At 42.0% G+C, this 10,483-nt stretch overlaps 2 protein-coding genes and 1 pseudogene across 2 annotated transcripts; 2 read left to right on the forward strand and 1 right to left on the reverse strand.

Moving 5' to 3' along the window:
• The first annotated feature begins 1,449 nt into the window (after positions 1-1,449).
• On the forward strand, positions 1,450-6,920 carry LOC110954076 (heat shock cognate 71 kDa protein-like; annotated as a pseudogene).
• A 1,449-nt stretch (positions 6,921-8,369) lies between these two features.
• LOC110954085 (histone H2A) lies at positions 8,370-8,827 on the reverse strand. Its single transcript, XM_022198390.2, is given in 5 exon segments — positions 8,370-8,444; positions 8,446-8,478; positions 8,480-8,694; positions 8,697-8,723; positions 8,726-8,827. Coding segments are annotated over 5 exon segments (384 nt in total). The 5' UTR covers positions 8,799-8,827; the 3' UTR covers positions 8,370-8,408.
• A 15-nt stretch (positions 8,828-8,842) lies between these two features.
• On the forward strand, positions 8,843-10,483 carry LOC110954086 (histone H2B 3). The gene is given in 4 exon segments (XM_022198391.2): positions 8,843-9,200; positions 9,203-9,412; positions 9,415-9,441; positions 9,444-10,483. Coding segments are annotated over 4 exon segments (369 nt in total). The 5' UTR covers positions 8,843-9,127; the 3' UTR covers positions 9,503-10,483.

Here is a 10,483-nt window from a genome sequence, read left to right on the forward strand (position 1 = left end):
AAAGGGAAACTTTAAGCACTATCATTCAAAGAGGATGTAAATTTGACTCATACACCCACCTAAAGTAACAATAACATTCCCACACCTCAGAAACTGGCTCAGGAACAGTTCGAGGAACACAACAAAAGTCTGCGGTGTTTACATGGCCTCCAAACTCAAACATGGGTTACCAATCCAGTCGAGGAACATGCGGGATGTTGGAGTCATAACCTGAGTCCTAAAGCCCACACCCTGCAAACCAGAGGACACCAAAGCCAGTGTCCAAAGTCAGACGTCAAAGGACAATCACAATGTCTCTGTGTTCATTTGTTGACTTCAGAATCCGCATGGTCTGTTTCCAGTCTCAAAGAGAATGGGCTGGTAACCATATCAATTTATATTTTTGACTGATGTTTAGTGTGTGGTGACATAATTGTACTTATAGTGGTTTAATTATGAGACTCATATCTTCAAACTGCCATTATTGTTCAACCAATGAATTTGATCAGGAGTAGCTGGGTCATTCCAGAAACTGGGGGACATTTTACGTCCCGCCCATCAAATTTAAATAATCCATCTACAAAATACTAAAACATGCAGTTGTTGTGTACATTTACTTGTCCTGAGACCAAATCTAAAAATAAACCAAGAGAAAAGAATGTTTGAATTTTTTTTTTTTTTTTTTTTTTTTACCAAATAGCTAAGTCTGGAGTTCCCCTAAAATGCCATTTTTCTCTTGCCCCACACCCTGATGACCAAATTGAATTTTAAATAAAACAGTTAATATGAAACTTAAGCCTCCTTAAAACAGTGAATCACATGATAAACTAGGATTAACGTCATCAGTTTTCCTAAAGAATGCGTAGAGCAAAAGTGTGTCCTGTCTTCTATTTTTCATTGTCAGCCTTGACTGAATGTCTCACTCTACCTCATGCAACTCTGATATGCATATTATCAGGATCAGACAAATTCTTTTTACCTTTTCTTTGTCCTCTTGGTCAGCAGTAATAGCTAGCTAAATATCTAACTTTTACTCCTGAGAAAAAGCTAAAATTAGCATGGATTAACAACCTTATTACTGTGACTAGAGTAGGGTTAGCAAACAATAAATAAAACATATAATACAAATTGTACCACTGATGTGCAAGCTGAGTCAATCAAATAATTGATAATTTAGTGACTAATATTGATGAATGTGTAGCAGAAAATTGTAAAAGAGGTTAATTTTTCAAAAATTCTGACACCCAAATGTCCTTGAATGCTGCAGTGTCCCAGCTATTAATTTATTTGATGATTTTTTTTTTTAGGATCCACTGTTATTTCCTGATGATAGCTAAAACGAGTCCTAGAACTTTCTTTCTGTGGTTATTTATGTCTCTCAAGCTGAATGTTTTTTTTCCACCAGATTTTAACCAATCAGAGGGAAGACTGAGCCAGAAAGTGCTGGAAGCTTTCCGAGGTTCTCAAAGCTGATTGGTTCAGGAAACATCGGGAAGCTCGTTACGGATGCAGTGAGGCTGGCAACTTTTGCTGAAATTAAACTGCTGGAAGGCAGTCAGACTGCATCATTCCTGATCATCGACAGCATCTCGGTAGGAGTGCAATTAGTCTCTTCCGTCTCTGTTTACAGCTGCTCCCAGTCAGGCTTTAGCAGGGGAACTTATCACCGACGACACGTCTGTTTATTATCGGTCAGTATAATTAATACAGAACATATAGTGACGTAGTTGATGTTGTTGTTTTGTTTTGCATAATAAAATACTAAATAATAGTGTTTAGGATGCATACATCGTGATTGTGCATGTGTTTATGTTGTGAAAATTTGGCTGCTTTTTACCTGTGACATCATCGTATCACAAAAATGGGTGACTTAAAAAAGTGAAATGTGTTAATGAGTTGCAGTGACCTTACTTTGAAAAGACTCGTCTTCTTAGTGTCTATTCGGTCAATGTAACTTGGCGCATAGATGCAGGAGGAGCAGCAGGATACTTTGTCCTTCAGTCAGCTCTGTCTCCTCAGATGATCCAGGATCAGCAGTTTCAGCTGCGCCTCGGCGTGATGTTGCAGAATGTACTCTGCAGTCTGCACAAAATACAGAAACTTTGTCAATTTTTGTACCAACCGGCATGAAATTACTGACACAACTCTGTATTGATATATGCGACAGTATAGCATTCGAAGTAAAACCTATAACTCCTAGAAAAACTCTTTGCATCTTATCAGTCTGACTTGCTTGGCATTCAGTTGACTCCCATCCACTGGCATGTAACCTATTCTGTCTTTCCTGAGAGGAGACAGAGCTCATCAAAGTTAGGGCTGGAGGAAATTCCAGCAGATTTATTTTTATACTGAATGCCCATTCTAAATGTGTATAAAAATGCTATTTTTTTAAAATAATGATGAGTGGGGTATACCTTCTACTGGTAACACCGAATGAAAACTTGCAATCCCCATTTGTTGACTTTATTAACATATGCAGACTTGACACGCTTTTATCACCCCCTGCTGGAATTACCATGAATTATTTCACCCTTTCAGAACCATCATGTCCAGAGGAGCGGCAGTTGGTATCGATCTTGGGACCACCTACTCCTGTGTTGGTGTGTTCCAGCATGGTAAAGTTGAAATCATTGCCAATGATCAGGGCAACAGGACCACACCCAGCTATGTGGCCTTCACAGATAGTGAGAGGCTGATTGGAGATGCAGCCAAGAATCAGGTTGCCATGAACCCCACCAACACAGTCTTTGGTAAGGTTCGAGCAGATTGTTATATCATGTATATAATTAGAATTTTCTGGTGATATTGTGCTTGCGCTGGTACTGAGTAAACAGAAGAATAGCTGTAGTGTGTGAACATGGCTTGCAAATATTCGTCAACTAGGAGCATCTCAACTAGTAAGTATTTATTTTCATTCTTCTTGTGAATTGCAGATGCTAAACGTCTGATTGGTAGACGATTTGAGGACACAGTAGTTCAGTCAGACATGAAGCACTGGCCATTCAATATAATCAGTGATAGCGGACGTCCCAAAGTGGAGGTTGAATACAAAGGTGAAACCAAAACCTTTTACCCAGAGGAGATTTCCTCCATGGTGCTGACAAAGATGAAGGAGATTGCTGAAGCCTATCTTGGGAAGGTAAGTTTATAAAATACTTGATGTTAAGCAACTATCCACAGTACTGCCACTGTGTGCTTTAAACTCCTTCTGTTCTTTTCAGTCTGTATCGAACGCTGTTATCACAGTACCTGCCTACTTCAATGACTCTCAACGTCAAGCGACAAAAGATGCTGGAACTATCTCTGGTCTAAATGTGTTGAGAATCATTAATGAGCCTACTGCAGCAGCTATCGCTTATGGCTTGGACAAGAAGGTGAGATGTACTGTAGGTCAGTAGTACCATGATTTATGTGAATACACACTTTTACAGCTGTGCTCAAACCTCTCTCATTTTCCAGGTTGGGTCAGAGAGGAACGTTCTCATTTTTGACCTTGGTGGCGGCACTTTCGATGTGTCCATCTTGACCATTGAGGATGGTATCTTTGAGGTCAAGTCCACTGCTGGAGATACCCATCTTGGTGGGGAGGACTTTGACAACCGCATGGTCAACCACTTCATTGCAGAGTTCAAACGCAAGTACAAGAAGGACATCAGCGACAACAAGAGGGCTGTTCGTCGTCTGCGCAACGGCTTGCGAGAGGGCAAAGCGCACCCTGTCTTCCAGCACCCAGGCCAGCATCGAAATCGACTCTCTGTATGAGGGAGTTGACTTCTACACCTCTATCACCAGGGCTCGCTTTGAGGAGATCAACCGCTGACCTGTTCCGTGGCACCCTAGACCCTGTGGAGAAGTCACTTCGTATTGCCAAGATGGATAAAGGGCAGATTCATGACATCGTGTTGGTTGGTGGCTCCACCGCGTATCCCTAAATCCAGAAACTTCTCCAGGATTTCTCCAATGGAAAAGGAGCTGAACAAGAGCATCATCCAGATGAAGCTGTTGCCTACGGAGCTGGTAAGAGTCTGAATTCTCACAATGTGTCTATCCACTAATAACTCAAGATGACACGTCCGTGCAGGGATGACCAATACCCTTTTTTTTTTTTTTTAGGGCCGATGTTAATATGATTATTGATGGCTTGAGAAGGGCCAATAAACTGTTCTGGAACATGAAAAGTTATTTAAAACTGGCATGTGATAGCAAGAGTACCGTGTTATTCATAACTAGGTTTATTTATTATTAAAGATTACCTGTGCTGAATTCATATACATGATCATTAAATATTATATATTCATAGCATGTAATAGCGGGGAACCTGTCATTTATTAACTGGACTATTTATTAATAAGGATCAATGTTATTGAATATGTGCAAACAGAGAAAATAAAAGTTATGATGTTTGACCATCACATGACACTTCAACCTCTCCATTGTTAACTATGAGATCAGTTGATTGAAATAAGTACAGTTTGTCTCCTGCAGCTCCTTCTGCTAATAAAAGTATCTTAAAAAATATCAGTTATTGTTTTTCATACACTGTTTCATGGTAATCGGTGGCCTCCTCCTAACTTAGCTGCTACTAACGTTGCTTTAGCCACTGTGGAAAGTAGCTTATGTCCTGATTTATGGTGATGGCTTTGCTTCTTGTTAGTTTTTGCAGAATGAAACTCTGCTAAAGACATGTGTCTGTCAGATAGAAATGAGTTTACTTTAATCTTACTTTAGGAAGATGTGCGGTACTCCAGATATTGCAGTGTTAGCCAACAGGAAAAGAGAACAGCTAACCTATTGGTGATAGCCTTAGCCTAGCAGCATCAGCAAAATAATGTCCAGCTGCACCACTTTATCAATTCAAAGTGAATTTCTCAGACATTTTCTGTAAAACAGGAGTGCTTACTTGTGTAACATTGTTGTGTTCATTACACCTTCAGCAACAATCTACTACCTTACCTTTCAAAACAGCACATTGTGCTGGTTGCATCAGACCCAAAGTAGCTCATTTATCTTATTTTGCAGTAGTCAGTAAATGAAAGTAACAATTCAATAATCATAAAAATGCAAAAAATCAGCTTCAGTAATTGTTCGGGTTGATAATCAGTTGAACCATTGTCCACAGGCCTGGGCTCTTTTCAATATCGTAACCAGTCACATAATACATTTACAGCTGTCCCAGGCAGCTATCCTGTCTGGTGACAAGGTCTGGAGAATGTGCAGACCTGCTGCTTCTGGATGTCACTTCCTCTGTCCCTGGGTATTGAGGACTGCTGGAGGTGTCCGATGACTGTCCGGTGATCAAAACGTAACACCACCATTCCTACGAAAGCAAACCCAGACCGTTCACCAACCTATTCTGACAACCAGCCAGGGAGGCTCATTCAGGTGAGGACACTAGGGGATGGGATTGCAGTTGTGTATATTTGTCGCATTTCACAATTCCAGCAGGTGGTCATACATAATGCCAGATGTATTTCCAAAGAGGTTAGGAAGTGACATTTAGGGCTGTATAAACCAACAGGTTACGAGGGTGAGCGCGCCTGACAAAGGACAAAAACTTGCTGGGCTAAAGTTTGAGCTGGACGGGCATCCCTCCTGGCTCCACGTGGTGTTCCCCAGGATTGAAGTGACATTTGACATGATGCAAATGGTATCCTCAACGTCTCTGCTGTTGACAAGAGCACTGGGAAGGAAAACAAGATCACCATCACCAATGACAAGGGTACAAAATGCTTCTTAAAGCTGCTTAACTGCTGCAGTGTTCTTCCAATAATGCATGAATAAATGCTAACCTTGCTTGTTTTATGATAGGTCGCCTCAGCAAGGAGGACATTGAACGCATGGTTCAGGAAGCTGAGAAATACAAGGCTGAGGATGACGTGCAGCGTGACAAAGTATCTGCTAAGAATGGCCTGGAGTCGTATGCTTTCAACATGAAGTCCACAGTGGAGGATGAGAAGCTTGCTGGCAAAATCAGTGATGAAGACAAGCAGAAGATCTTGGACAAGTGCAATGAAGTCATCAGCTGGCTGGACAAGAATCAGGTGAGGACTGGCGATGAGTTATCAAAGAAAAATAAGTTTTGTAATATGAAAAACATGAATACAGAGTCTGCCTCCTACACTTGTGTGAGACTCCACCGTCAGCATGTCTGTTGTTTATGTGACAGAACAGAGAAATCAAATTTCAGTCATCAGTGCCTTCATCAGTGTATTTGCTTTATGGATGCAGTCATTGTCTTAGTTCATTGTCAGTTGAAGAAAATTGACTAAGCTATGAAGGGACTGATGTGTACTGATACTGAGAGTTTACTAGGAGGTAAACAGTACAGGTTACAAGGTAATTTCAAATTTTATGTGGCTGTAGGCTTTCACAGGTTTACATATTTGCTTCAGTTTTGATTTGATGTCATTGGAGAATGCTGATTTCATACATATTCATTAGTGTTTTGAAGAGCTACATTATCATAATATATGTTGCATCAGTAAAAGAATTGAAGCTGAACTAAATGTCAAGTCATTGCCTCTTGAATATGAGATATATATTAAATTGAATGTATATTTTTTGTATTAGACTGCAGAGAAAGATGAATATGAACATCTGCAACAGGAGCTGGAGAATGTATGTAACCCCATCATCACCAAACTGTACCAGAGTGCTGGCGGGATGCCCGGTGGAATGCCAGGCAGCTTCCCTGGAGCAGGCGGTGCTCCTACTGGTGGAGGATCCTCTGGACCAACCATTGAAGAAGTTGATTAAGTACAATGTCTGTGACTCCTTCATGTCCCTGAACAATAAACAAGCATGGACTTTCCCAACCTGAATTCAGTCGAGTCATATTTATGATCAGTAAATATAAGCAGATCCTAAGTCAAACACTGTGTCCTATGTCATGTTTGAGGCCAGAATAATAAATTACGACCGAAGCATGTGTCTCAGTGAAAGTTGTTTCTAATGTTTCATGTTGCTTTGTGGGCTTGCATTTACACACAGTAATCCTAGAAGTGGAAGAAGTTTATGTGAACAAATTTGCATCTATAACCCAAGATTGTAAGAAAATATTGAATTGCAATGTTTCCCCAGTAATATTGTTTGTACAGATAAATGGCCGCTCTACAGTGAAAATGACTAAGAACAGCAACAGTTGTAATTTGTCTCTATGTATTCTCTAGACATTCAGAAATTTAATGTGCTGTTTCTCCGGTGAGTGATGTTTCCATCCGTTTCTTGGTTTCTATGACATTATTTCAAACTGTTAAAATTAACTTGGAACTTTACTCTGCTGACTCAGAGCTTAAGCATGTCAATGTGTTCCTCACTAGCTCCAGGGACACTGCGCACTAGCAAAGCACAGAGGTCATTACAATATTATGATCATGATACTCTGAAATAGTTTCTACAGTCAACACTGAAAAAGCTGCGAGCCCCCATGTAGGCCTTGGTATTTGAGTTTTCATTCCTCCAATGTTGATTGCAAACCAAAGCTTAATATGGCTGAATATGGAGAAATTACACAAGTTTCAAGAGACAGTGAAGAGATGTTTCAGGACAGTAAAAGTTGTAAATCAGCGTCGAGACAACACAATGACTGTCGTCAATACGACGACGTCCACTGTCAGCCAATGTGCCCTGTTTAATCACACCACATTTTAATCAGGAAACCTGCAACATGCTCTTAAACAGCTCTACAACATACTTAACCACTCTGAAACTGTCAAAGGGACACTGACAGCTTTTAGAAATAGGCTGTAGCAGGTAAGAAAGAGCTGAGGATGAGAAGCCTCACTGTATGAATCTTGATCATCCCCCCCCATGTTCCATTAAATGCCTGAACCATTCCACTGTGACAGAGAGCAAGCCTCCTGCAGGCACAGAGACTGGACTCAGCTATGAAAACAAAACGCAACAACAGCCAGTATAGCATGAAATCACACCACTGTTCCGGTCAGAGGCCGCAGCCCGTTTATCTGCCTGACTTCTTTTTTTTTCCTAGCACAAAGACCAGCCAGCTCAGTCGCCGGATGACAACATCAGAATTAAAGACCAAGTGCTTTCGAGAATTGTGCCACAAGACTGCACGACATTTATTGAAACATGATACAATAAACAACACAACAACTTTGCACGTTTTACAGCAGTACAAGTGAAACTAAAACAATCTCTTCAGAATTGGTCCATATTAAGAACTGCTTTTTTTCCACGCCGTCATCGTCTCCAGCCTACAGAGCGCCTCCATTTTCCAGAGCCTGAGCAGTCCATGAATAGTCCCGATGGGGAGCCAATTGCGTGTATCATTGCAGAAACGCAACAACGAACACCATCCCCTATTGAAAGTTGTTTATCCAAAGGAAAAAAATACATTTTGTATGAAAAAGTGCCGCTCCAAGGAGATGCCGTTTTGTCCCGTTTGAATCTGGGCCTGCCTGTCTCTTTTACTTGCTCTTGGCCGGTTTTTCCGTCTTCTTGGGGGAGGAGAGCAGCCTGGATGTTGGGCAGCACACCCTCCCTGTGCGATGGTCACACCTCCAAGCAGTTTGTTTAGTTCCTCGTCGTTGCGCACGGCCAGCTGGAGGTGCCGGGGGATGACTTCCTGGTCTTCTTGTTGTCCCTGGCCAGCGTTGCCTGCCAGCTCCAGGATCTCAGCGGTCAGATACTCCAACACGGCCGCTAAATACACCGGAAGCCCCGCGCCGACGCGCTCCGCGTAGTTGCCCTTGCCAGTAGCCTGTGGACCCTACCCACCGGAACTGGAGTCCGGCTCGGGAGGAACGAGACTTGGCCTTTGCTCGGGCTTTGCCTCCGGTTTTTCCTCTTCCAGACATGATGCTTAGTGCGTTAACCGATGAAGTGAAAGCCGCTTGTAAGTCCAGTCGATACACGCACTTGGACCTTTACGTAATGTATTTGTGAGGACACACATATAAACCACAAGGGCTTCTCTGATTGGACAACTGGAACTGAACCCTATACGCCAATAGCGTGGCTCGTCCTGCAGTAAAGCCTGTCCTCTGGTGAGCAGTGCTCCAATCCTGGAGAGGAACAACGCACACTTATTTGCATAGCTACGTTATAAATAGAGGGCTGTGGACGCTGCTAGACGAGCCGTGTTTAATCTTCCTGCCTTCACACTATCGTCAACAGGAGAGACAAAATGCCTGATCCTGCAAATCAGCCCAGCGCCGAGAAAAGGCTCCAAAAGGCCGTGACCAAAACCCAGAAGAAAGGAGACAAAAGCGCCGCAAGACCAGGAAAGAGAGCTACGCTATTTACGTGTACAAGGTGCTGAAGCAGGTGCACCCAGATACGGGCATCTCCTCCAAAGCCATGGGCATCATGAATTCGTTCGTCAACGACATCTTCGAGCGCATCGCCGGTGAGGCCTCCCGCCTGGCTCACTACAACAAGAGGTCCACCATCACCTCCAGGGAAATCCAGACCGCGTCCGGCTGCTGCTGCCCGGGGAGCTGGCAAGCACGCCGTGTCCGAGGGCACCAAGGCCGTCACCAAGTACACCAGCTCCAAGTAGGAGCGCATAGATGCTCCACATGAGGGGGACAGCAGCCGCTAAATGTCCACCAAGACGATGTTCAGACCCCCACCGCTGTGCTGGGTGATTACCGCAACTAAACTCGTTTGTGATTTTTGCACCATTGCTGGATTTTGAAGAGAATGAATCGAACTGAGGCCTTACATGGAATGTATTGATGCGCTGCAACTGTAGCCTGCCATTTTGTTTTGTCTAAACGTTTGACTCAGAGCAGATTTTAACTGATCATTAATGCATCAGAGAGATAATTATTAAACGGTGGAAGTCTTTCTTTTTTTTGATTTGCATCATTTGAACCCTTAGATGCATAAGTGGGTCAGAAATGACCAGGTGAGGTCGTTTTCTTCCAATGTCTTTGCCATGAAAAGTTGTTATAATTTCATATTCCAGCTATTCCTCAAAAACATGTTTTTAAGATCAGTCCATTTAAAATGTTAAGTTACCTTTTTTATGTCTTTAAAGAAATTGTAATATTTGTATTACTGCCCCAAGCTCTTTATCACTGGTAATGTCATACAGGAGGTGATGCACAAACTTGGAGAGGAGCAACAGCTGGAGGAAAAGAGTGGAAAATGTCAACAAAATGGATGCTGACATTCTTCTATTGCTGTTCTGTGCGATATTCTTCTTTTTCAATTACCAAAATGTTCGAAACCTGTTAAAAAGAGAAAAATAAACACGTTTCAAACATGAAATCATTCTTGTGTGGACAAAAATGTGATAAAAACAAGAATACAAGTGCTTATTCTTAACCAAAATGACCAAAATGGTATAAAAACACATTGATTCTTCTACATGTCATTTTTGTCCCACTTATAGAAGAGTGTTGGGTCTAGTCACTCCTGTGTTTAAGGATTTATACTGATGTGTACACATGCACTTTAGAAAATGACCAACAAACTTCACCGTATGTGATGGTGCAGCTGAAAACCATTGTGAGATTAAAGTTGTGACTTACTA

Source organism: Acanthochromis polyacanthus, chromosome 17 (genome assembly GCF_021347895.1).
Source record: "Acanthochromis polyacanthus isolate Apoly-LR-REF ecotype Palm Island chromosome 17, KAUST_Apoly_ChrSc, whole genome shotgun sequence".
NCBI lineage: Eukaryota > Metazoa > Chordata > Actinopteri > Pomacentridae > Acanthochromis > Acanthochromis polyacanthus.